General features: G+C 49.2%; 1 protein-coding gene across 7 annotated transcripts in view; it reads right to left on the reverse strand.

The window, feature by feature from the left end:
* Positions 1–2001: 2001 nt before the first annotated feature.
* EPB42 (erythrocyte membrane protein band 4.2) overlaps positions 2002–26833 on the reverse strand; it is a 29882-nt gene continuing 5050 nt past the window's right edge. For 3 of the 7 annotated variants that reach the window (XM_054532683.1, XM_054532681.1, XM_054532678.1), the window contains 15 exons: positions 26673–26758; positions 26378–26446; positions 26017–26108; positions 21369–21554; positions 20187–20420; positions 16696–16814; positions 15640–15744; positions 14580–14757; positions 13943–14081; positions 13543–13640; positions 11959–12201; positions 11090–11389; positions 7890–8050; positions 6625–6758; positions 2002–2239 (listed from right to left, as the gene is read on the reverse strand). In XM_054532683.1, the coding sequence (XP_054388658.1) occupies positions 2077–2239; positions 6625–6758; positions 7890–8050; positions 11090–11389; positions 11959–12201; positions 13543–13640; positions 13943–14081; positions 14580–14757; positions 15640–15744; positions 16696–16814; positions 20187–20420; positions 21369–21554; positions 26017–26026 (2070 nt within the window). In that variant the 5' untranslated portion in view covers positions 26027–26108; positions 26378–26446; positions 26673–26758 and the 3' untranslated portion in view covers positions 2002–2076. Of the gene's footprint in view, positions 2240–6624; positions 6759–7889; positions 8051–11089; positions 11390–11958; positions 12202–13542; positions 13641–13942; positions 14082–14579; positions 14758–15639; positions 15745–16695; positions 16815–20186; positions 20421–21368; positions 21555–26016; positions 26158–26377; positions 26447–26672; positions 26759–26833 lie in introns of all 7 variants that reach the window. The other 4 variants (XM_054532685.1, XM_054532684.1, XM_054532682.1 and 1 more) reach the window with 3 other exon arrangements.

A 26833-nucleotide genomic window follows, 5' to 3' on the forward strand; every position in this document is an offset into this window, starting at 1 on the left:
CAGAAATACAGTGGACTGAGACTAGAACATTGCTTTCATTTGGGTTTGTAGGTTTAAAAATCTGATTCTAATCAGAAGTATATTTAGAACAAAACACTTTATTTATAAAAGATGACTCCAAAATTCATCTTAGTATTTCACCATGTTATATATTATTATCAGGAAGTCCTTCTGAATATCATAGATTACTCCATGTCTCTAAAATATATTGGCATTGAGCTCATTTGTTAGGTTTGCCCACCTTATTGAACAGATTTATTTTCCTTATACATACTTGTGTTGTCTTCAGTTACGTGTGTCCCCAAATGTAAATACCAAATTTTTATAAATCAAAAATTTTTTAGTGTGTAAGAGATTTTATGTAATTTTAAGGGCCTTTTCAGTTCATCCTTTTGCAAAACCATCACCACTTAATTATACTTTTGCATCAGTCTAGAAGACTGCATATTGGAAAGCAGTGTAAACCTATAATGATGTATATTCTGGTGAGCTGAATAGGGCATTATGCATGTCCTACAGGTCTCTGCCACCTCTCATGCCCATCATCTTCCTTCTGTAGGTGTAATTCATCACATATGCCTTTCTGCTCTCTTTAGGTATAATCAGCAACAGCAGTCATTCTTTGAGTGACTAATGTATACTTGGGGTTGAAATTCCTTAAGCCAAATGAGTTTTAATTTGCTGTTTTGAAGTGCCATTTTGTATTGTTAACAAGTGTCATAAAGGGAAGGAACTAAAATCAAACTGATAGAGTGCCAAGGCAACAAAATAACGTAAACAAAATAATAACTTTGTACAACAGGAGTCTAGTTCTTTTATCGTTTCATATAGAGCCTATTTTTTATATACTTAACTTTTATATTTCTCTACTGGACCAAATTCATCTTATTAACATCAGACTTTAATCGTGGGATACTTAATGAATATAGAACTCTAATATAAAGACTTACCTATAGCTGAATTATTCTCTCAGGTCCTATATTGTATAACTTTGTTCAGTCATGTTTGGATCTTTAAGGATAACAATCAGGGAAAGCACTGATCAATGTAATTTTTTTTTTTTTTTTTTTTTTTTTTTTGAGATGGAGTCTCACTCTGTCCCCCAAGCTGGAGTGCAGTGGCACAATCTCGGCTCACTGCAACCTCCGCCTCCCAGGTTCTCAAGCGATTCTCTGTCTTCAGCCTCCCAAGTAGCTAGGACTACAGATGCACACCACCATGCCCAGCTAATTTTTGTATTTTTAGTAGAGATGGGGTTTCACCATGTTGGCCAGGCTGGTCTCAAACTCCTGACCTCAGGTGATCTGCCCACGTCAGCCTCCCAAAGTGCTGGGATTACAGGTGTGAGCCACCGAGCCCAGCTTGATCAATGTAATTTTAAGATTACCTAAAAATTCCATTTTGGGATAATATCCCACTTCATCAGAAATATAAGAATGATTTAAGTGTTAGGTCCTTTCCCTTACCTGTAAGTTAATGAATGTATTAATGAGCAGTAAAATGGTTGCGAAAAACCTGAACCTCAACAATCTGAATGTACTCCTTAAAGGTATCTGAGCACCTTTTCAACCTGAATGACTACTCATTTACCTGATAAAGTGATGTAGTTTGGATATTCAACCCTCCAAACCTCATGTTGAAATTTGATCCCCAGTGTTGGAGGTGGGGCCTAATGGGAGGTGTTTGAATCCCTCATGAATGGCTTGGTTCCATTGGTGGGGTAATGAGTAAGTTCTCGCTCTATACGTCCCTCCCCCACCCCAGAGCTGGCTGTTAAAACGAGGCTGGCACCTGGCACCTACCCCTGCCCCCCGACCCATTCTTGCCCTGTGATCTCTGCTCATGTTGCCTCCCTTCATCTTCCTGCATGAGTGGAAGCAGCCTGAAGCCCTCACTGTTTCTTGTACAGCCTGCAGAGCGTGAGCCATATAAACCTCTTTTCTTTTAAACTACCCAGCCTCAGGTATTCCTTTATAGCAACACAAACACTGAGACACAAAGTTTCTCTTCCTAGCACATGTTTGGATTAGATTGTAGAGCAAGGGTTTGCAGGAGAGTGGTGATAGAGCTGGAAGTTTAAGCTGAAAGTTCAGGGGCTACCACGGTGACGCTTTTATAGTTGGTTAGGTTCTGGAACATGTTGCAGTCCACTTCCACAGTGAGTCTCTGGAGCCCCACATGTGTTGGCGTGAACTGGAACTTGGCACACATGGTGTTTTCAGGCCACACTGAACGGAATCTGAAATAAAGGAAAAGGCAGGTGCTAGTTCTGTCCCAGGTTCATTGCTCTGCTGGTCCCAGTGACTTTGATCCTTCCTTGCTTGAAGAGGTGGACCATGCAGAAATAAACATCTAAGTACCTTGCTATTAAAATGGAAGTGTTTATAAAGGAATAGAAGACAGGAGCTGCCCAATGCTGAGCAACTGCATGGTTGAGAAGAGGTACATCCTAAGGGCTTCCAAGCTACATCTGTTGTTCCTTTTGTCATCTGTGACCTCCTTCTGGTTCAATTCCTGATAATCGTATTGGAGTTTGTTTGGAAGAGTGATATGGTTTGGCTGTGTCCCCACCCAAATCTCAACTTGAATTCTGTCTCCCAGAATTCCCATGAGTTGTGGAAGGGACCCAGGGGGAGGTAATTGAATCATGGGGGCTGGTCTTTCCCGTGCTATTCTCGTGATAGTGAATAAGTCTCAGGAGATCTGATGGGTTTATCAGGGGTTTCTGCTTTTGCTTCTTCCTCATTTTCTCTTGCCACCGCCCTATTAGTGCCTTTGCCTCCTGCCATGATTCTGAGGCCTCCCCAGCCATGTGGAACTGTAAGTCCAATTAAACCTCTTTTTCTTCCCAGTCTCAGGTATGTCTTTATCAGCAGCATGAAAACAAACAATACAGTAAATTGGGATGAGTAGAGTGGGGCATGGCTGAAAAGATACCTGAAAATGTGAAAGTGACTTTGGGACTGGGTAACAGGCAGAGATTGGAGCAGCTTGAAGTGCTCAGAAGAAGATGAAAATGTGGGAAAGCTTGGAACTTCCTAGAGACTTGTTGCATGGCTTTGCCCAAAATGCTGATAGCAATATGGACAATAAAATCCAGGCTGAGGTGGTCTCAGATGGAGATGAGGAACTTGTTAGGAACTGGAGCAAAGGTGACTCTTATGTTTTAGCAAAGAGACTGGTGGCATTTTGACCCTGCCCTAGAGATTTGTGGAACTTTGAACTTGAGAAAGATGATTTAGGGTATCTGGTGGAAGAAATTTCTAAGCAGCAAAGCATTCAAGGGGTGACTTGGGTGCTGTTAAAGGCATTCAGTTTTATAAAGAAAGCAGAGCATAAGTTTGGAAAATTTGCAGCCTGACTATGCAGTAGAAAAGAAAAACCCATTTTCTCGGGAAAAATTCAAGCTGGCTGCAGAAATTTGCATAAGTAACAAGGAGCCTAATGTTAATCCTGAAGATCAAGGGGGAAATGTCTCCAGGCCATGTCAGAGAACTTCATGGCAGCCCCTCCCATCACAGGCCTGGAGGCTCAGGAGGAAAAAATGGTTTGGTGGGTCAGGCCCGGAGTTCCTGTGTTGTATGCAGCCTAAGGACTTGGTGCCCTGTGTCCCAGCCACTCCAGCCATGGCTGAAAGGGGCCAACATACCACTTGGGCTGTGGCTTCAGAGGGTGGAAGCCCCAAGCCTTGGCAGCTTCCAAATGGTGTTGAGCCTATGGGTGCACAGAAGTCAAGAACTGAGGTTTGGGAACCTCTGCCTAGATTTCAGAATATCTATGGAAATTCCTGGGGGCCCAGGCAAAAGTTTGCTGCAAGGGCAGGGCCCTCATGGAGAACCTCTGCTAGGGCAGTGCAGAAGGCAAATGTGGGGTCAGAGCCCCCACACAGAGTCCCTACTGGGGCACTGCCTAGTGGAGCCATGAGAAGAGGGCCACCATCCTCCAGACCCCAGAATGGTAGATCCACTGACAACTTGCACTGTGTGCCTGGAAAAGCCACAGACACCCAACACTAGCCTGTGAGAGCAACTGGGAGGGATGCTGTACCCTGCAAAGCCACAGAGGCAGAGCTGCCCAAGACCATGGGAACCCACCTCTTGCATCAGTGTGACCTGGAGTCAAAGGAGATCATTTTGGAGCTTTAAAATTTGACTGCCCTGATGGATTTTGGACTTGCATGGGCCCTGTAACTCCTTTGTTTTGGCCAATTTCTCCATTTGGAATGGCTGTATTTACCCAATACCTGTACCCCCATTGTATCTAGGAAGTAACTAGCTTGTTTTTGATTTTACAGGCTCATAGGCAGAAGGGACTTGCCTTGTCTCGGGTGAGACTTTGGATTGTGGACTTTTAGATTAATGCTGAAATGAGTTAAGACTTTGGGGAACTGTTGGGAAGGCATGATTGGTTTTGAAATGTGAGGACATGAGATTTGGAGGGGCCAGGGGTGGAATGATATGATTTTGCTGTGTCCCCACCCAAATCTCAACTTGAGTTCTATCTCCCATTCCTCATGGGAGGGACCCAGGGGGAGGTAATTGAATTATGGGAGCTGGTCTTTCCCATGCTATTCTTGTGATAGTGAGTAAGTCTCATGAGATCCGATAGGTTTCTCATGGGTTTCTGCTTTTGCTTCTTCTTCATTTTCTCTTGCCACCACCATGTTATAAATGCCTTTCACCTCCCACCATGATTCTGAGGCCTCCCCAGTCATGTGGAACTATAAGTCCAATTAAACCTCTTTTTCTTCCCAGCCTTGGGTATGTCTTTATCAGCAGTGTGAACACAAACTAATACAAAGAGCTATAGCTTTGGAACCCTTGCTTATTGCTAAGCACAGTGGATGTAGCAGGCTTATTGAGAGGATGTCAGTATGTCAGCAGGTGGTGTTTGGAGCCTTGTCAGCAACCTCCTGGCCTGCCTATAACCTTCTTTTGGTGACAGACCTTTGGGGAGCTTTGCCCCACAACTGATTTGGGAGACCACAAAAGTCTGGTTAAATGTTGACAGTCCCTCCTCTTGATTTCTTGGCAAGAATGTCTCATTAAGTTTCATGAGGCTGAGGCAGTGGCTTAGTAACCCACACACCTGTTAGGGACCTCAGGGAGGGTAGGAGTAAGTATCTTGAACTTTATACTGTCTGTTCAACTAAGGATGCAGTAGACATAATGAAAGAAGATATCTGCAACATCTAAAACCAACAAGGGACTAATACCTGGACTATACAGGAAACTTCTACAAATCAATAAGAAGGAAGCACAGAAACACCAAAAGAAAAGTGGGCAAAATAAAGACAAACTACTTACTGAGAAGAAAACATAAAAGGCTAACAAACATATGAAGAGTTGCAATTAAAATAACAGTAAGATATTACTTCATTTTTATTGGACTGGAAGAAAATGTTAATAGCTGGGTATTGCCAGGAATGAAGGAGAGGTAGGAATATAGAAATTCTCATGTGCTGCTGGAGGGAGTGGAGACTCTTGCAGCCATTCTGCAAATCTGACAGTACCTGGTCAAACCACATCATAGCCTATGACCCAGCAATTCTATTCCTGGGTATATATATCCCCAGACTCCACCAAATTTTTTTTTTTTTTTTTTTTTTTTTGAGACGGAGTCTCACTCTTTCACCCGGGGCCCGGACTGCAGTGGCGCGATCTCGGCTCACTGCAAGCTCCGTCTCCCGGATTCACGCCATTCTCCTGCCTCAGCCTCTCGAGTAGCTGAGACTACAGGCGTCCGCCACCATGCTCGGCTAATTTTTTGTAATTTTAGTAGAGATGGGGTTTCACCGTGTTAGCCAGGATGGTCGCGATCCTCCTGACCTCGTGATTCGCCTACCTTGGCCTCCCAAAGTGCTGGGATTACAGGCGTGAGCCACCACGCCTGGCCACCAAATTTTCAAAGAAGTATATAAGGAGACTTGTGTGAGGATGTTCACTGCAACATTATTTGCAGTGTCAGAGAGTTGGAGGCACTCTGGCTGCCCATCTCTGTGGAGTGGAGTGGTAGAAAGTGGTGGGTGTACACGATGAAATATTATGTAGCAGAAGACATATGGGCATAAATCTTAACATAGTTCTAAGTGAAAAGTAAGAAAGCAATTACATATAAATTTATATAAGTTAAAAGTATAGGCTCATGAAAACAACAGTACACATTTTACATGTATGAATAAAAGGATATGAAGGGTGGTGGTAAAAATGGGAATAAAAGGGAATAAATTAAACAAAATTGTATATTGTGGTGGTGACTACCGGAATGTAGCCCTCTGACCACAATGAGAGATAGCCTGTCCTCCCTTCATTACTCTCCAATACCCAGCCCTAATGCCCTCGCCTACATTCACAGCAACACCCAGGCTCTCCCTGCAGGATCAGGGCAGCAACCAGGGCAGGTGGGTGCCCAAGGGGCCCGCACAGCCTGCCTCACTCCCATCCTCCTGCAGATATGGTGGTCCCAGGATGAGGGAAGCCACTTGGTAGCCCTAATCCTTTAGTTCAGTTTCTGGGGGTATCTGCTGTCTGCATGGACATGGCAAAGAGAGAGTTTCTCTCTCGGGCCCTGCCTTTCTGACCCATTGAGACATTTCAGGAGGATGAGAAGCCTGCCATCACTTACCTGTAGCTCCTCTCTCTGTGAATGAGCCCCCTTCCCAGGATGGAGATCACACAGTCCTCCATGGGGGCATCTAGGGAGTTCTGGATGCTGACTGAGGCTGTGAGGGGTTGATACTGCTCTGCTTTCTCTGGCATCTGTGGGAAAAGGCAATGTCCGGTGTGGATGCCAAGGGCACAGCCGCAGTCACTCTCTCCTCCCATGCACCCCGTACCCTCCTCAGTAAGTTTCCTCATCTCTACCAAGCTGACTCAAACTTCACAGCTGACGTCTTCTACCGCTCTACCTGCTCTTCCTGCATTTATTCCCACCCTTGGTCCATCACTGACGATTTCTGATGTCGCCTCTCCTCTATGCAGACCCCTTGAAGGGTTTCCCACCATCTTTGGAATTCAGTTTACATTGTATTCAACGTTCTTCATGGTGTGTCCCCAAACTCCCTCTCCCACCTCACCTGTTCTTCCCATGACTAAGTGACATCCCAGCCTGTCAGGGACTGTTCCATCCCCAACACACCCCTCAGGCTACCTTCCATTACACCTCTTTGCTGTCTTCTTCTGTCTTCAGTGGCTTTCTCCTACCTCTGTACTGAAAGGGTACCCATTTTTCAAGGCCCAGCATAGATGTCATCTCTTTCATAAGGTCATCTCCAAACCCACCAGCTGGAATTAATCCCCTTTGCTTCACTTATTCCATAGCAACTTTGTGCATCTATTAAAGCACTTATCTGGAAGACCAAATGTTGTGTCTCCCTAACTAAACTATAACCTGCTTGAGGGCAGGGATCAGATCTCATTCATTCTGGCCAGGGTAGACACATGGAAAGAGGGCTGGACCAAGAACCATAAGCCTCTAGAACTTCCTGTTTTTATAATCTTGGGCGTGTTGCTCTCTAGGGCTCAGTTTTTTCATCTGAATAATGGGAACAGTTCTACCTCACAGGGCTTAGAAATAAAGAAGGTGAAAATCCTCTGGCATGTGTATGAGGTGCTAAATAAACATAGGCTATTATGATCCCTGTAGGTAGGAGGCAGTAACTGGGAAGGCCCCAATTTTAGAAACCTTTACTTAACTAAAGAAGTTGGAAGATTTAAACCTTAATAGGGTATGTAAGAAACTATGTCTTTCAAGGGAAGGAGCTCTTAAATGTAGCATTTTCTGGTAATCCTGCAGCACAGTCATCTGCTCTGAAGGGGCTTGGATTCCTTCTGAAATGGGGACCTGAGTGGTGGCAGACAAGGGCAACTCAGGGGAGGACTGGTGCCTACCTTGATGGCAAGGTGTGGTCTACAAATGGCAATGTCTTCCTGAGCAAAGCAGCTAAGGCTGGACTCAGAGTGTGTTGCCATGGCGGTGAGTCTAAGGAAGGTGTTCTCAGGTGGGTTTCGTTCAAAATTGGAGAAGAACAGGTTGATGGTTATTGTCTTTTCTGAAACACATGACAGGTGGAGTCAGTGCCAAGAGGTGTGTGTACCCCAGAAACAGCCATAGTTACACGCACAATGCAAAGGACTCAGGGCCTCACTGAGGCCAGAAAGATGCACCATTTTCCCCAGCAATTGTACGCTTGGAACTCACTCAAGACCTCACTCCTCACCCTCATCCCCATCACCACCCCCGACAATGCTCTTGGCAGACCACCTCAGTGGGGTTGGGGAAGGGTCCCTGTGAACTGGAACAAGTTAAGCTCTTTGGGCCTCAGTGTCCTTGTCTAATAATGCCTTCCTAGTGGGATGGTTTGTGTTGTTTGTAGGGTTTTTGTTTTGTTTTAGAGACAGGGTCTCGCTCTGTCACCTTACAGAAACAGTATCTACTCCTACTGTCACTACTGCTCAGGGGATGAGGTATCCCCCCCCGCCTAAGTTGAATCCTCTGCTTTCTAAATCTGTGCCCCATCCTGACCCCATCATACTAGCTGTGTAACCGTGAGTAAATTATCGAGCCTCTCTGTGTCTCATCTCCTCATCTGTAAAGTGGGGATAGCAATGGTTCTTGCCTCAGAACATGGTTGTGAGGGCTAACAAGATGATGCATATAAAGTACTTAACACCATTTTGGGCAAATAGCAAGTGCCTGATAAATGTGAGCTACAATTATTCTAGTTGTCTCATATCCCCAAGCATAGCACTATCAATTTTAACCCATCTCTCCTGAGGCTCCATTCTTTCCCTCTTGCCTGCTTATTTTCCTCAGCATAGAAGCAGGTTCAGCTCTCTCTCTCTGCCCAGTGTCCCTGGCTGACTACTCCCCAGCCTCACCTTTTCCTGTCATGCCTCCAGGGAGGACTAGACAGTTTGTCTCACCTTCCCAACTCAATCGGCTTAACGCCCAGGAAGCTTCTCTGCAAGCCCGCTCTCTTAATAGTGCTTTTCAGCCTTGACACCTTGTGCCCTTTCTGCTGACCTTGCTGGGTGCCCCGTTCTCTCTTTGACTGTTTGGCCTCCCTCACTCTGCTTTTCCCCTGACTGCCCCCTAAATGCTGCTGCTGCTGGGTTCCCGCCTCACCCTCTCATCTCCTCACTGTCCTCTCCCCACTGCCGTGAGCTCATCTATGTCCTGACTCTTTCTTGGCCACCCTGTGCTGGGATTTCCACATCTGAGCTGCCGCCCAGAACTTTATCTTACCAAGGTTTCCTGCCGCCTACTGTTCAGCTTCACATGCATGTGTCACAGGCTTTCAGACACAATGTGCCACAACCAAATTCATCCCTTTTCTCCCCAAACCTGCTCTTCCCCATTTTTCCTATTCTAGTGACTCACCCAAACCAGAAGCACCCACCACACACATACACACACTCACACATTCACAAGCTCCATCTATCTCAACTCCTTAATATGTTTTAACTCTAAGTGCTGCTAGCTTAGTGTGGCCTTCATTTCTTGACTTGATGATTTACACAACCTTCTCATCTTCAATCCAGTGGTTCTCAAGACTGGACGCACGTTAGAATCAAGTGGGGAGCTTTACAAAACAACCCCAATGCCAGGGCACACCCCAAATCAGTTACATCAGACTCTGGCGGTGAGGCCCAGACATCAGTATTTTTAAAAGTTCCCCAGATGATTGGAGTCTCTGAACCTACTCTGGCTCAGAAGGCTGCCCCCCGCCCCCCAACCACAAAAAAAAGTTCCCCAGATGACTCAATGTGCAGCTAAGGTTAAGAAGCACTCTTCTTGTATGACCCCTTCCATTCCATTCTGCCAAAAGTTCTTTCTTGTTAAAATGAATTTCTGATTCCATTGACTACCCTGGTTGAAACCTTCCACCAGTTTTCCATTACCCAGAGAACAAAACTCAAACTCCTTAGCAAGAGAGACAAGACCCTGTGTCACCTGGGCCCTGTCCAGTTCTCACGCCACTCCCCCGACGCCACTCCTCCCATGCTTGGAAAGGGAAGAGTGATACAGAGACTGGAGGTGAGGTGAGCAGTTAGAAGGCTGTTGCAATGCTGTAGACAAGCTCTCGTCAACTGATTCTCACACTTGTCTGCACATTGGAATTACTGGAGTTTTTAAAAATTCTGATGTGTTCCATCATGGAGTTTTTGTTTTTTTTTCTTTTTGAGACAGAGTGTCACTGTGTCACCCAGGCTGGAGTGCAGTGGCATGATCTTGGCTCACTGCAACCTCCGCCTCCTGGGTTCAAGCGATTCTCCTGCCTCAGTCTCCCCAGTAGCTGGGATTACAGGAATGCCACCAAGCCTGGCTAATTTTTGTATTTTTAGTAGAGTCGGGGTTTCACCACGTTGCCCAGGCTGGTCTTGAACTCCTGACCTCAGGTGATCCACTCACTTCGGCCTCCCAAAGTGCTGGGATTATAGGCGTGAGCCACTGCGTCCAGCCCACCATGGAATCTGTGATTTAATTGGCCCGAGATGCAGGCTGAGCATCAAACTTACCCCAGGTGATTCTAATATGCAGCAAAATTTAAAAACAATTGTTCTGGTTCAGGGAATCTTAACCGTAGAATAACACACGGTGTTTAAAAAAAAAAAGAAAAACAATGCCTGGACCCCATCTCAGACCAATTAAGTAAGAACCTCAGGAATGAGCAGGGCCCTTCGCACATGTTGCTCCTTCCATCTGGAATGCCGAGACGTACTTTTCTGGCCATTACTCTCCTACTCATCCTTCCAGATTCCATGCAGTACAATTTATTTGGGGGCAGCTTACTCCAGCCTGGAGGGAGGTGCTCTCCTGCCACTGTACTCTGTTAAACTCAGCAAACGCTTCTCACACTGCTATGAAGGGTCTGTTTACTTATCTGACTGCAGTTGACATCACGTTTTTTTCCTGCTTCAGGCCCAATAAATATGTGTTGAATAAGTGAATGAGAGAGAACACGAGAGTGAGAAGCAGGGGCTCAAAGCCATCTCTAGAGACTGCAGGGGGTGCCCTGTGGCTGCTGCCTGGCCAAGGCAGGGGCCGTGTGTGTGGGGGGGTGTCTGGTGGGGCCATAGAGCATTACCCAGGTTGGCACTGAGCGTGAGGGGCAGCTTCTTCCTCCAGAGCTTGGCAGCAAGGACACCGTTGTAGTGCACAGCCTGGACCCCAATTGCCAGCTGCACTGCCTTCTCCTGCTCACTGTGATTAACCAGCGTCACTGAGATCTGGGCATCCCCTCTCAGGGGTAGGGAGCTGGGTGCTTTCAAGAGCAGGTACAGAGGATTGGCAGTCTCGAGACTGGGAGGACGGATGCCGTTGTCTTTTCCATGTTCCATTTTCTCTTTCTTGACTCTCTCCAGCACCTCTTTTTCCTGAAGAGACCCTGGAGAAGGGAAGAAACAAAGCTGACCTTTTATCTGGGTGGTATAAACGCTTCTAATAAAACCCTGGGAATCAAAACCATTTACCCACTTCTGCTCAAATGCCAAAGTCACAAGAGCTCTGCAAGCCTCTAAGGCCATATTTAGCCTAAAAATGTCTGTGTCAGGCAGATCCACCACCGATACAGTGTGTCTCTTCCAGACCACTCAAGGACCAAGTTCTTTTTCAAGTCCTATGAATTCACCCCTTGAATGATGAGAGAGCAAGGTTGGAGACAAGTCAACACTGTCTCTGAGGACAGTTTTGCAGGGAACTGAATTTTCCTATGTGAAAGAATTTAGACTTCCTCTGAGGGTCAGGAATGCTGCTAAATGTCCTAGGGTGCACAGCCCGTACAACAAAGACATATCTGGGCCCAAATGTCAATGGTGTCAAATGGGGTTGAGAAACCCTGTTTTATATGATGCGGAAAGGACCAGTCTCTTTCTGGCTGCATCTGCCAGGCCCATCCCTTTCCCTCGCTTGCTGTTCCAGGTACCGAGAAGCCTGGGGCCCTTCCCTGGCCCGTACCTTCAGGATACTTGTAGTTCTGAGTGATGTCCTCGCAGCGGTCACTGCCCACACCCTTGGTGCTGATGTTGTTGCCAACATACTTTGTGTTGGAGTCAGTCAACTCAAGTGTCCCATCCTCACAGCACTTCCAGACCACACATGAGGCATTTATGGCAGCAAAAAGGTCTGACACTGCTGGGGTCAGCCCCAGCATCCCCTCCTTGACTGCTCTGACCGGCACCAGATCACAGAACCCCAGGACTGAGGGAGAGAAAGGCTGGTGAGCATGGGAGCCGCGCCTAGACCTCTGCTTAGTTCAGAACTGCATAACCTCAGTCCCCATCCTCTAGCCTATTTTCCCTCCCCGAGGACCAAGGTCAGAGGTGAGCACTAGGCAGGGTTTCTGAGAGAGTCACAGAGGTGAAACTATTTAGTAATCAACTATTTAGTGATAAAACTTTTTGGTCATGGCCTCTGGCAGAAGCCCTCTCAGGAACTGGACAGGCAGAAGCTCAGAGGGTCACACTTAGCACAAGGAGCTCTCAAGCCAGCTTTACTACGGATATGACAGGAATAGGGCTACCTTTCTTGAGCACTTACTAGGTGCCAGGCTCTGTGCCATTTCTGTTCCTGGGTGAGGAAGAGCCATCTTTTTGTGGGTCCTGAAGCTTCCTTTTCTGGGCTTGAGCCTATCGCGATACCCTCTTCATCCATGTCCAGAATCTCAGAAACCCCTGCTGCAAGCCCCCGGCGTAGCACAGCCACTTGCCATCTTAAGATCCTCTGCCCTTCACTGCGACCCAACTCCCTCACCCGCAGCTCTAAGGTGCCTTGTCTACCTACAGCCTTGTAGCCGGGATGGCAGGCACCTATATTCCCATGAGCCCACTGGCATCAGGTCAGCTTTCTGCTGGCTGCCGTCATGCCTCATGCTTCTACTGTTTTCGAGGATGCAGACCCCCTTGGGACTGTCTACCTACAGCCTTGTAGCCGGGATGGCAGGCACCTCTATTCCCATGAGCCCACTGGCATCAGGTCAGCTTTCTGCTGGCTGCTGTCATGCCTCATGCTTCTACTGTTTTCAAGGATGCAGACCCCCTTGGGACTGTCTACCTACAGCCTTGTAGCTGGGATGGCAGGCACCTCTATTCCCATGAGCCCACTGGCATCAGGTCAACTTTCTGCTGGCTGCTGTCATGCCTCATGCTTCTACTGTTTTCGAGGATGTAGACCCCCTTGGGACTGTCTACCTACAGCCTTGTAGCTGGGATGGCAGGCACCTCTATTCCCATGAGCCCACTGGCATCAGGTCAGCTTTCTGCTGGCTGCTGTCATGCCTCACGCTTCTACTGTTTTCGAGGATGCAGATCCCCTTGGGACTGTCTACCTACAGCCTTGTAGCCAGGATGGCAGGCACCTCTATTCCCATGAGCCCACTGGCATCAGGTCAGCTTTCTGCTGGCTGCTGTCATGCCTCATGCTTCTACTGTTTTCGAGGATGCAGACCCCCTTGGGACTGCCTGCTGCTCCCGAGTCCTCTCTGGGGGACTTCTTCAGCTCTGTGCAGCCCTGTGTGGTCCTGAACCCACCCCTAGGCTTTACCTCCATTAGGAGCACTTGGGTGCAGAATCTGCCATCCATCATAACCCTGGGGCAAGGCGGGCCGCGTCATCCAGCACTCTGTGGAAGTCTGGAAGATCCTGAATGTAGCAAAAAGAAAAATTCAAGTGGGAAAGAAAAGGAGTGCTGAAGAGGTTCTGGAAAAGCAGCCTGGCAGAACTGTTGTTGTTCCAGTGGGATGGGAGGTCATCGTGTCAAAGTGGCTGTGGCACTCCCAGGAAGGGGCGTGCACACCATCACTGACCATCAGCGCCACCTCTAAGGGTTTTGAAGCCTACTCTCCATGCCAGGGCCACGCAGGGGGTGGGGCTCCTGCAGAGGTGTGCCATGCAGGGTTGGAGCTCTTTCTGGACTGGAACCTCATCTCCCTCGAGCTTCTCACCAGATTCTGCCTCTCTGGCCTTCTCCGTTCTGAAGTCCCTCCTCATTATAGTATTCATCTACGAGCAGACGCCCACCAGTGCCCTGTGCTGAGGCAAACGTGGTCACCACGCGGGCAGGGATTCCCAGGCATCGCAGCACTGTGAGAAGAGGGGCGGAGTGTCAGGGGGCGCTCGAGAGACCGGGCTGGGGGCGTATGGGAGGCTAGGATTTTCAGTGTCTCCTCTGGGCACTGAAAACTTGGAAAGAAGAGGAGTGCAGGAACCTAGAAGTGGCAGCCAAGAACAGGATGCATGAAGGCTGATCAATAAGGCACAGGTTCCACCGCATGCGGGGCATATAGCAGGGAAGAAGGCAACAGAGCATAGAATACAGCGCTGCGGGGCTGCTCTGCTAGGACAGGGTTAGCGAAGTAAGTGAATTTGGGAACGGAGTTTGCAAATGAGCCCAACTTTGCTGAGGGGAAAAGCAGCAGAAGCTGGCTGGAGGAGCTGCCTGGGACAACTACTTCTGTGTGATGAGATGGGGAAATGCGGCCGCAGGGAGGCAGCACCTGCTTTTGGAGATGTCCTTCCCACATGGGAGGCCAGGGAACAACCCAGGAGGCAGGGCACTCTACAGGAGACAAGGGGACCAACCTGTGCAAGCAACAGCAGCCAACACCCAGGCCTGGCCATCATACACAGGTCGGCCTCGGCCGGTGAGCCACTGCCGCAGGATGGGCACGCTGCCCCGGCGCTTGTTCAGCAAGGCCCCTTCCTGGGTGGCCTGGGTCTGTGGGGTGGGCAGGACCCTCTTCTCCTTGAGATAATGCAGCTGTTTGGGGAAATGTGTGGATGTCAGTATGAGTCCCTCGGGCAGGACAGCTTCCAGGGCATGGGTAAGGAGGGCTGATCGCAGTACTCCAACCATGGTGAACATACCCAGCATTAGAGCCACCTGGTACTGATTAAACCTGCATGCTCCTGGGCTCCATCCTAGGCCCCTGGGTCATTAGCTCTAGGGCTGGAGCCCAGGACCCCTCTTTTTAACAAGTCCTCTGGCTCCAGCCACAAAGAGGAGCATGAGAGCTGCCCTTCCTCGGGGGCTGGTTTCACGGGTTCTTAGTCCTCCACCCTGACTCGTTTGAGGTGGTTTGCACCTGGGTCCTGGAGGCCACTTATCCCAAGCTTCTTTCAACTCACAGGCTGGCCTGGACCCTCACCATCTTTTCAGAGGGGACTTCAGCGGCAAAGAGGGAATGGTGAACACGTGACTCCTCTGAGAGGATTTTTAGGGACAAGGGAAAGCACCAAGTTACCATCATCGTCTGCATATTCTTACGAATAATTTAGAAGTATAAAACAAGTCCCTTCGATCACCGCAGCAGCAAGCACTGGGTAAGATGGGCCCTACCCACTCCTTCCCGTGGGCCTAAGCTCCAGGATGGGACTGGGTGTGGGGAGGGAAAGGAGGCTTAGTCTTCTGCGGGCTTGCATCCTGAGGGATCACACATTTCTTTGCTTTTCTCCCCGCTGTGGATGCTATTGCCTGTCTTTTTGTCCTCCTCGGACCCTTCTGTAGGAACTGTCCCCATACCCTGGGAGGAGGGGGCCATTTGTGATTTGGGGGTTTCTGAGGCCACGGTGGTGGGGCAGGTCTTTCAGAGGGCTCTTGTCTCACCCCCGCCCCATTCTGGTTCCCCAGCCTCTCGCTTACCAAGGCACCCAACACACGGGCCACGTGCACCGGCTGGCTCCACTTCTTTACCTGCTTGTCTGCGCTCAGCAAGCACAGGCTGAGGTCGATGACATCCCCCTCGAACTGTTAAGGACCACACAGGGCCATGATGAAGGGTCCCCAGGTCAGGCACTCATCCTGCAGGACAGCCTCATCATCTCGTCCTTCTCCCAGACCCACACTCCACACCTGCCTCCCTTGCCTCATCCCTCTGAGGAGCTCTGGCTCCCTCCCCCCACCTCTCAATGTGACCTGGGTTCCTTTTCCCAGGCATCCAGTCCTTTGCCTATCTGTTGTCTGACTCCTGGTAGGGTGTGAGCTCTCGGGGACCCATGCTGTACTGTTTCGTTTCATTGCACTGCATTCCATTTCCATTTAGTGAACCCTGACTGCTCCTACCAGCCCTGAACCGGGAGTGGAGGATACCGAGGCAGCTCCTGTTCCTGAGGAGCCCACGGTTTAGGACTGGAGATGGACATGCAGCGCAGCCCCTTAGATTACAGAGCACAGCAGCATGGCCAGGGCTCTTGTAGAAATGCCGGCACAGAGCAGCACAGTGGAGAGGCTCCCCCTGCCTTCGGGGGTGGGGGAAGGCTTCGAGAAGGTCTTGAGAGATGGGTAGGAGCTTGCCAGGAGATAAGAGTGGGAAGCCCTTCCCGGCAGAGGGAATATTCAGCCTGTTGCTCTGAGGATGGTGAGGAGTTGGAACATGGGGCGGTTCATGGGGAAAGGAAAGCAGGGTCCTGGCTGGAAGGGCCATGGATGTTAGGCTAGGGGGATTTGGTCTTCATCTCAAAGACAGTGGGGATGTAACTGAGGCTTGATTTGCCACAGTTTTAAGGAAAATAATGCTGGGAGCTCCGGGAGGATGTTCTGATATGGCCCAGAGGAACGGGAGGCACCACAAGGCTGAAATGGGCTAAAGAAATGGTCTCATGACCAGGGGTTTTTGGACCTACCAGCTCTGTCTAGCCTGAACATGCAAGGTTATGGGACAGTCACTCTACACACTCCTCCCCTAGAGGGCCCTGGTACCTGGCCAAAGTCCCAGGACTCTGCCTGGATGCAGTCAGCTGTACCCAGGTAGATGAGACCATTCTGGTTCAACAAGTACTCCGTGCGCTGAGCCTCATTCTTCAGGAACACAGCATCCTCTGGTGAGAGGTGGATAGGGATGAGGGCCTGTGGGGGTGCTAGGTCTGCACTCCACATCCAGGCCTCTGTCCTCCTTGCCGAGATTAGGTTTGGCTGCAGGCCACCCTGTCAGCTCTGGGCCTAATGAAGACTGAGGAGGAAGTCCCTCTTTCACTGCCCCCACTGGGACCCAGCCCAGAGTCCCTGGGTCAATCAGGGGGTGGCCTTTATGGTCAGCCAGGAAGACAAGAACAACCTTAAAAACTTGGTTGGCCAGGTGCAGTGGCTCACGCCTATAATCCCACGCCTATAATCCCAGCCCTTTGGGACGCCAAAGCAGGACAGTTTGAGGCCAGGAGTTCGAGACCAGCCTGGTGGCTCACGTCTGTAATCCCAGCACTTTGGGAGGCTGAGGCGGGTGGATCACCTGAGGTCAGGAGATCAAGACCAGCCTGACCAACATGGTGAAACCCTGTCTCTACTAAAAATACAAAAAATTAGCTGGGTGTGGTGGCACGTGCTTGTAATTCCAGCTACTCGGGAGGCTAAAGCAGGAGAATCTCTTGAACCCGGGAGGCGGAGGCTGCAGTAAGCTGAGATCATGCCATCGCACTCCAGCTTGGGCAACAAGAGTGAAACTCCGTCTCACAAAAAAAAAAAAAAAAAAAAAAAGAAAAGAAAAAAGAAAAAAAAAGAAAATCCTAGTCGTTCACAGCCAGAACACTATCGTCCCTGGATAAATTGGCAACAGGCCAAGGAGCTTCCCAATGGCTTGTATGTCTTTCTCACAAATTCAATTTGTGACCAAAAACAGGTGTTTCAGAAAAAAGACAATTAAGCATAGGCTGACGGATGTGAGCAGAGAGAAGAGGAGCATTTGGCAAAACAGGGTTGGAGGATTGGAAGGAGCAGCGGGGTTGAGAGGTGGAAGTCAGAACATTGGATTTCTGCCCCGGGGGTGTCCAAGTGGGTCTAGGGTTCCCTCGGTCTCTTCCCGGTGCCCCTCCTGCTTTCCTCATCCTAGGGTTGGGCTGGAAATCATGAGGAGGGTAGGCAACTTTTAAGGGGGCCATCACCCACTCTGGGAAGCTAGAAGCAGGAGGGCAACTGCTGAGGGCTAAGCACTCTGACCCAATGGCCGAGGTGGAGTGGTCAGGGGTTAGACTAGTTTCTGGGGACTAGAGAGAGAAAAGGATTTCCAAATCATCCAGAGGAGCTGCTAGGCTAACCTCTCTGGAGCCCTCCAGGGATCCATCTGGAGTATGAGGGTCCTCAAGGCAACAGAAGGATAAGACACCAGAAATGAGGAAGCCCTGAAAAATCTGGGGCCTAAAATCACAGAACCATATGCCCAAGGAGCCCTCCACTCCTGCCTTCCATCCTGAGTACTCTCTGAAGTCAGCTAGGCATCACTGTTTTTTATTTTTTATTTTTTGGAAATTACTTCAAACTGAGGTGTTTGGCCCCAGGATCCGCAGGGCTCTAGGAAGTAGCTTATGAGAGCACAGGCAATGCCAGCCTCCTCCTCTCTGCTTGGGTGTATGTAGCCCCCTTTATAAAGTGCCTGGCCTGTGAGCAGGGCTCCAACTTTTATCATAGGATGTAAAATGATGTAAAATTTCCTTTTGAATCCCCATCTCCAAGCATGGCAAGATGACACTGAGATGCCAGGGAATCTGAAAATCTCTCAGTCACCTCCCAGATGACCAGAGCCAATGACTCTCCCCTGCCCAGACAGAGACCTCCACCCACACTCAGGTAGAGAGGCCCTCCCTAGGCAGGTCCCTACAAACTGAGCACAAAGGCAGGACTCCTGGCACTGGAGTCAAGAGTGTGGGCGCCCTGAGCCAAGCACTGTCCTAGAACTCTTTGCTGGGTCTTTACGGCAGTCACCAGGGCCTGGCTCTGGAAGCAGACTCAGGGTGATCTGGGGGTACACCAACGCCTCAGCTTCGGAGGGAAGCGGCTTGAAGGGCTTTCTGCCATTCGTGGAGAGCCACAGGGCCTCCCCCAGCCCAGGGGCCCTGCATCTACATTCAACCACGTGGGGCACCTGGATGAATACTAGCTCCCATCTGCTGATCCACCTGCCTGTGCCCTTGCAGCAGGAAATAAGGGCCTGAGCTGAGGACAGGTGGGGCCACCTGAAGTGGGGGAGAACTCTGCCCTGGACAGGAGAAGTGGAGAGAGAACCCACTGGGATTTAGGTACCACAGAGAAAAGCAGTCAGGAGCTGCGGGCCAGACATGAGGCCAGGCTTAAGAACCTGGGAAGGTTCTTCCACCTCTCCATGTTTCCGTCAGTTTCCCAGCCCCGCCTTGCCATGAGGCCTCCTTCAGGCTGGCAGCAAAACTCTTCAGAGGAAAAGGGCTATGTACTCGTTTGATGTTGTAAAGACAGGAAAGCCGGGAGAAACTCTTTTTCATTCTCCCAACAAACCCTTCAGGGAGCCCAAGGATGAAGGTGGGTGAGATAGATTTAAAAGCAAAGACAGACAGACACAATCTTCAGAGTGGGGAGAAAGAGAAGATAGGTCCTACTTTGGGTCTCATTTGGACACGTATTATGTCAGATGGCCATTTCTAGACGACATAGCTCCAGCCGCAGCTAGGGCTGAGCTTTGCTAGAGGTGGCCACGGTTGGGGGGGCGGGGCACAGCAGGTCACCTGACCCCAGGGAAGCCGCTCATAGGCTGGTGAATCGTAGGGTCCCGTCAGACCCTTGGGTAGGGGTGTCTGGAGAGCGCCCAGCAATCCGCAAGAACAGAATGAGCCCGAAGAGAGGAGCAAAGACAGGGAAGTGTAGATTTCCTGGGAAGTGGAAGCAGAAGCTTATGGAATAACACAGACCTCTTGGGGCCCTGGTCGGCGGGGGAGCCTTATCAATTCAAAATGGTATATTCTTTTTCTTAAAGAGGGTCCCCCAGATTGCATCAGCTTCAGGTCCCGCAAAGCCTGAGTGCACTCTGGAAACAGAATAGCCGGGGAGACAGAGAGAAGCCCATCCTCAGGCCACCTCATTCCCGAGGCCCTCTCCAGTTCTCACCCCTGCACTGTTATAATGAAGGGCAGCTTTCCCAGGGTCATCTCAGTGAGTCTCAACTCCTGTGACCAAAATGGCCTGAGCCAGCACCAGGGTCTGGTAGTGCGACAAGCTTTCGCTTTCAGTGGGAAGGCTCAACCTGCTTCTCCCAGGGGTGACACCAAAACGGGACCCTGGGTCTGAGAGCTGGTTCATTCAGGGAGAAAGCCCTGGCACAGACTGGGTGTTGGTGCTGTCCTTAGAGAGGGCTGCCGCGGGGGCCTGGTGCAGGTGCTCCCTGCCAGAGCTGCACCCCAGCTGCAGTGTCTGGAGTCTCCGTGCAGCCCAGGCTGGTCCAGGTCCAAACTTACCTCTACTCCAGGGGTTAAAGAGCAGTGTGAACTGGCCCAAGAGGTATTGCTTCCTGCCTGAGACCTGCAGCAGAAGCGAGTAGTGGCCAATGACAGCGTCCGCAGGTGTGGTCACAGAGATGGTCCAGGACTGGGCATCTCTCTCCTCCACCACTGCACTCCACCACTTTCGGTCCCCCAGACTGGAAATCGGGAATGTGGCTTGGGTCCTGTTGATCATGGAAGGCTGCTCTCCTGCAGTCACACAGTGATTAGTCCGTCACTGGGACTTCTTGGTCACAACTCAGAGTAATAAGGTCAGGGTATTACAAAGATGGAGCAGGTGAAAGTTGTTTCTGGAGGATAATGAAAGTGACCCACCTAGAAATGAGGCCCATCAAGAAAGAGTGATAGGAGAGCACAGGCTTTTGGCACTCATGGACCCACATCACAGTCTATAAAATGGGCATTGTAATAGTACCTTCTTCATGGCCCATGGGAGGACTGAATGAAATATTGCACGTGAATTACTTGGCCCAACACCTGACAGGTAGTATGGATTCAATAAACAGTAGCAATTAAATGTTATATTTAGCCTGCGTTCGATTCCATCCAGAATTTTTTCTTTCTTTCTTTTTTTTTGAGACGGAGTTTTGCTCTTGTCGCCCAGGCTGGAGTGCAAATGGCACGATCTCGGCTCATTGCGACTTCCACCTCCTGGGTTCAAGTGATTCTCCTGCCTCAGCCTCCTGAGTAGCTGGGATTATAGGCACCCGCCACCACGCCTGGCTAATTTTTTGTATTTTTAATAGAAACGGGGCTTCACCATGTTGGTCAGGCTGGTCTCGAACTCCTGACCTCAGGTAATCCACCCACCTCGGCCTCCCAAAGTGCTGGGATTACAGGTGTGAGACACCATACCCGGCCCCATCCAGAATTTTCTACAAAGCTACTATTATATTTGCAACCGAAAAGAAGCTCTTGGTGATGCTGCTGCTAGGCAGCTTCTGAGTCATCATAAACAATATTTACCAGGCACATAATCTCGTGGCACCCTCATGACTGCCCTGCCAGGTGGGCAGGACTTCTTATGGCCCAGCTGCAGTGTGGGCCATTTGTCCCTTGATTCCCCAACAGGGTGCTGGAGAGAACAGAGAACCCCCCAGGCCTGCTGCCAAAGGAGTCTAGGCCTGTCTCACTAACCAGTTTGTGCAGTGAGGGCCACCTTCTTCAGGGCAGGCAGAAATGCACGGACTGGAGCACGGAAGTGCAGGATGATGGTGAAGGGCTGCCCCCTCCTCACAAACAGGCGCCGGGAGCTGAGGGCCTTGGTGTGGTGCTCCTCATTGTTTCTTGCTGCCAGAAAGTCGCAGCTCTTGATACCCAGGGCTGTTATGGGAAAGAGAGAAGTCATGGAAACTAAGTAAATGTGACAATGTAAGTACAAGCAGAGATTCTGGAGTCAGAGAGACCAGGGTTCTAATCCTCAGCTCCACTTACGTTTTAGCTGCACAATCCCAGGCAAGTAACTTAACCACTGTGAGCCTCAGTTTCCTTTTCCTTAGAATAATCATCCCTCCTTTCAGAGTTGTGGGGATTAGATGATGTACAATACATTTAGCACAGTGTCAGATACACAGTAAGTCCCATTAAATGAAACTGTTGTTGTTATTATTATTAATAAGTGCAATGCTTACTCTCATTGTTGGCCTCCTTTTTCTGGTCCCAATCCACAAGCAATGAATAAAACCCCAAATCTTTCTCGCACCTACTCATTTTTTCTTAGAGCACAATCAGATAATTTTTAGAGCTAGTTTTGAGATGACTGAGTCCAATTCTCTTGTTTTATAGATGAGAAGAGTGAGGCTGAGTGTGGAACTGTCTCACCCAAGACTGTGCATGGTAGCTTTTTGAGCTAAAGTCTTACTATAAACTCACAGCACTATGCAGCCCAGAAAAACCCTTCACGGAGGTGGCTCAAGAGTATTATGACAGTCTGTTAATCAATTCTCATTTAACAGAAGTGATATGGTTTGGCTTTGGGTCCCTGCCCAAATATCAGGTCAAATTGTAATCCCCAGTGTTAGAGGAGGGGCCTGGTGGGAGGTGATTGGATCATGGGGGCAGTTTCTAATGGTTTAGCACCATCCCCCTAGTGCTGCTTGTTTAAAAGTGTGTAGCACCTCCTCCTTCACTCTCTCTCTCTCTCTTTCCCACCAGCCATGTGAAGATGTGCTTGCTTCCCCTTCACCTTCTGCCATGATTGTAAGTTTCCTGAGGCCTTCCCAGGAGCAGAAGCTTGTACAGCCCACAGAACCATGAGCCGGTTAAACTTCTTTTCTTTATAAATTACCCCATCTCAGGTATGTCTTTATAGTGGTGTGAGAATGGACTAATACAAGAGGGAAGAAAAAAACAAGGAGTAGAGAAGTCAAAAGATATGTTCAGCAAGCACAAGATAAGGAACAATGCTGGAAAGAAAAGTTGGTTTTTTTGTTTTGTTTTGTTTTGTTTTTACAGCAAAGGAATTGTGTACTTTTTGTTCCTTTAATGGCAGAAGGCCATTGGGAATCTCCTTGGTCTGAAAGGCAGCCTGCCGTTGTTGCACTGGCTCAACTGCCACAAGAGAGAAACTATGGCTTTTGCTTACAGGTATGAAATGAGGTCTAACCCACTTCAGGGAAGTGATATGACCCTGATGGCAATGTCCTTTAGACTACAAGACATATCTTGTCAAATTCAGGATACTCCTACTTCAAATTTCCCTCAGTTCCCAGTCTCTCTGGCTTAGAGCTGAAGAGTAGAGGGGAAGGATGTTTTACTTTTTCTTTCACTAGTGATGGGGATGATAGAAGATGCCAATGATGTCTATTTAGGGCAAAAGAACTGACATCATTGAATATGAAGAAATATGAAAGTGTGCAGAGGAGGGAAGGAACCTCTCTGTGTCTGGTCCTGGTGTCCCTGGGTGCCCCTTGCATCCTTGTATCCCCCTCCTCCACTTGGCTTGGTCAGGCCATGGCTATATATAAAGTGGCCACGGGGAGGCTGGGATTTGTAAACTGAAGTACAGTAGCACTCAGAAACCAACAATGATTCCTCTTTCTGCTTAGCACAAAGCTTGTGCTGGGGCCCAGGATAAGCCCTGCCTCTGCAGACTGGTTGAGTTGGATTGGATGGTGGAATGCCTTAGTTACATCCTAAGTCATATGACTTGAGCCTCAGTGTATCTGAACCCACATAATGACCATAGTGTTATGGCAAGAGTCACTAGAATTCATTTGGATTCTCGTTCTGTCTAGAAGGCTCCCACCATCTCTTCTCTACCTGGCAGATGTCTACTCATCTTCCAAGATCCAAAGGCACCCACCTCTGTAGCCTTCACTGACTCCTCCTGGCAGAGGTCAGTCCTCTGGACTCCCACAGTACTCTACTCCACTTTCCTCAGCACTTATCCCATTTGATACCCATCAGCTGCCTAGCCTTCTGCTCCCCTTTTCACTGTGAGCTCCCCGAGGTACAGTGCTTTCTCATATCTGCATCCTCTGCCCCAGCAGAATTCAATAGATAGCCAATCAGTGTTTGCTCCATCAATGAATGGATGAGAACATTGAGACAGCCTTAAAGGAGATTTTCTCAGATGCATCACAGGGGCCTCAGGCCCTCACCTGTGCTGCCAGACCCTCGCAGGGCCCCTGAGGTTTCTGCATTCTTTAGGTCTGCCTGGTTTCTTGGTTTATCTCTGCCTCTGCCCATTTTAGGTGGATTCATTGACTCCTGCCTCCCCTTCTCTCCCATTGGGTCTTCAGGCAATGATACCTTCGTGTTTTCCCAGCATCTCCTATTTGTACCACAGCCCATGAGAAGTTGTGTTAACCTGGAGATACGTGGAATGCTCTTCAGAGGTGCACAATACCCCACCCTCCTCCCTCTCTGCCTTTCACAATACCCCAGAACTGCCTCAGATGTGCCCCTCAAGCAGTTATGTGTTAACAACTGGCTGGGGGGAGGGGGTGGTGAGGGGAAAGGGCGTACTGAGTTACAGCATTTGCCAAGTTCTGTGTGTAAACTACTCCCCCTGTGGCCAGTTTGAAGCTACTGAGATGATGTCAGCAAGCGCAGAGCTGTGAAGAGGCGCGGACTGCCACATCATGTGGTTTTTCCAGCACAGAGATACAGGAGACATAAACACCCTCAAGAACATAAAGGCAAAAAGGAGTAAAATACGTGGGAGGTGGTGAGTTTAGAGTACTTATTATCTTTCTTTTTAATATGAATTTTTTACTTGTAAGTTTATACAATTTAATTTTTAATAATGCCTGTGTTTAAGAACTGGTTCACAAGATTCCTCAAAATTTGGCAATTGGCTCTTGCAAGTCGGCACAAGCCAGCTCCAGCCACTGCAGCATGTCATGAGTTCATACTCAGTGATTCTCATCTGGTGGCTACTGGGCCTTCTGCACCCACTGCCTGGAAAGAATTTAGTGCCCAGGGGCATCCTCTGGTTTGGGACTAGACTAAACAATCTCCTGATACCTTTGTGTTTCTCTGATTGAATAGATTTTTAATTTGTCTGGTCTCCACAGAATAAAAAGAACGATTTGGCCAGGCGCGGTGGCTCACGCCTGTAATCCCAGAACTTTGGGAGGCCGAGGCGGATGGATCACGAGGTCAAGAGATCGAGACCATCCTGGCCAACAAGGTGAAACCCCATCTCTACTAGAAATACAAAAAATTAGCCAGGCGTGGTGGTGGGCGCCCATAGTCCCAGCTACTCAGAAGGCTGAGGCAGGAGAATCACTTGAACCCAGGAGGCGGAGGTTGCAGTGAGTAGAGATTGCGCACTGCACTCCAGCCTGGTGACAGAGAGAGACTCCGTTTAAAAAAAAAAAAAAAAGGACAATTTATTGGTGTCTGCCCTATTTTCACAAGACGTGGCTGAGATTATTGACTTAATTCACCCAGAATTCTTTTTTTTTCCCTCTCAGGTGTTGGTCTCAGGGTCAGTTGCCCTCCGCCCACCAGACTGGCCGACCAGGGCAGGGGAGTGAGGCAGTTTCTAGAGCAACAGAACCACAGCTGCATTCCACTGTCCCCACACCTCTGCACCATTTTCCTCTGCCTACCCACTTGCATCTCCCAGGACACAAAACAGCCAGGCAGTTCCCAGGCCAGGATATAATAATTCCTGCCAAGAGTGCTGTGACTCTGACCACCTCTGTTGGTTTCTTGCTTTGTGTCTGCCTCTGCCCCTTTTAGGTGGATTCCCTGACTCCCTCCTCTCCTCTCCCATTTGGTGTAGAAGCTGTGACACCTTCATGCTACCCAGGGTGTCTCTCATTTGTATCACAGGGTGTCTCTCATTTGTATCACAGGGTGTCTCTCATTTGTATCAGTAAGCTGTGAACACTTATGCTATGATGACCTTGGGATAAGAATATAAACCCATGTTAACCACCATCACCATTTTACCATCATCATACAACTATCATGACCAGTATACCCCAACATCCTACCCCATAACCACCCCATAGCAACATCACCATCACCTCTGCCTCCACTAGCACCCATCATCACACCACGCTCCACAGCCACCCCACCATCACCTCTGCCTCCACCAGCACCCATCATCACACCATGCTCCAGAGCCAGCTCACTATCACCTCTACCAGCACCCACCTACCACACCCCCTCCACAGCCACCTCATTATCACCAGTACCCCCTCCTCCACCATGGTTATACCACCATCTCCCTACCCACCATCCATCCCACTTCCTCTAATGAAAACAGGTGATGCTGCGGGGGCTGCATACAGTCCAGTAAGCCCTGTTGAGTGCTGGCTTGACTCACCCTGTCCCATGGTTGCAGGCCACTCCTCTTATCCACTTGGCCGCAGGAAGCGCCTGTCTCGAACTGTTGCTTCTGGGCTCCTTCTGGGCTTTCTGTCTTCCAGACAGAAAATGATGAAGGCACTTTTGTTGGCTTAAGAATCTGGAAATAGCAAAACCTCCCCCTACTACTCCTGTGAGCACCCTGACATGTTTCTTCTCTCCTACTCCCTCCCTGCTGGTATCTCCTGGACCAGTTGCTGGGAGTAACCCTGTTCATTTTATCTCTTGTGCCAGGAGGCCCAGGCAGGAATATGCCTGGCAGCTCTGGGGGAGGGGGTGGGATGGGGAAGACCTGCCAACTGGAGAAGGCTAGAACAAACCTTGAAGCCTCTTGCTTCAGTGGTCTCAAGAGACTCTCAGAGATGTTATCTGGACTGCACTGGAAGGCTCTGGAAGAGAGGAGGCCACAAACAGGAGTCCCATATCCAACTCCAAATCTCAGGCCCTAAACGTGACAGGGGCTGCAAGTTGAGAGATGTTCATAGGCTGTTTTGATAATAGAGAGAACACGTGTGTCTGGAATTTATGTGTGAAAAAGATAAGGAAGTAGAATTTCTTGGTGAAAAATAAATGTCTTAAAAGTAGACGCTGGGCCCCCAACTCTTCCAAGCCTACCTGGTCTGGGACCCTTTACCAGAGAAGGTTGGGAACTATCTTGGGACTCAGGCTCTATGTCTTTTCAATTTTTCTTTCTTTAGTTCCTGAAGAGACAAGAGAAGGATCTCATATTTGGTGTTACCTGGGCTTGTGAAACTGTGTTACCAGAAGCACTCTCA

The sequence above is a fragment of the Pongo abelii genome, chromosome 16, assembly GCF_028885655.2.
Source record: "Pongo abelii isolate AG06213 chromosome 16, NHGRI_mPonAbe1-v2.0_pri, whole genome shotgun sequence".
Lineage (NCBI taxonomy): Eukaryota > Metazoa > Chordata > Mammalia > Primates > Hominidae > Pongo > Pongo abelii.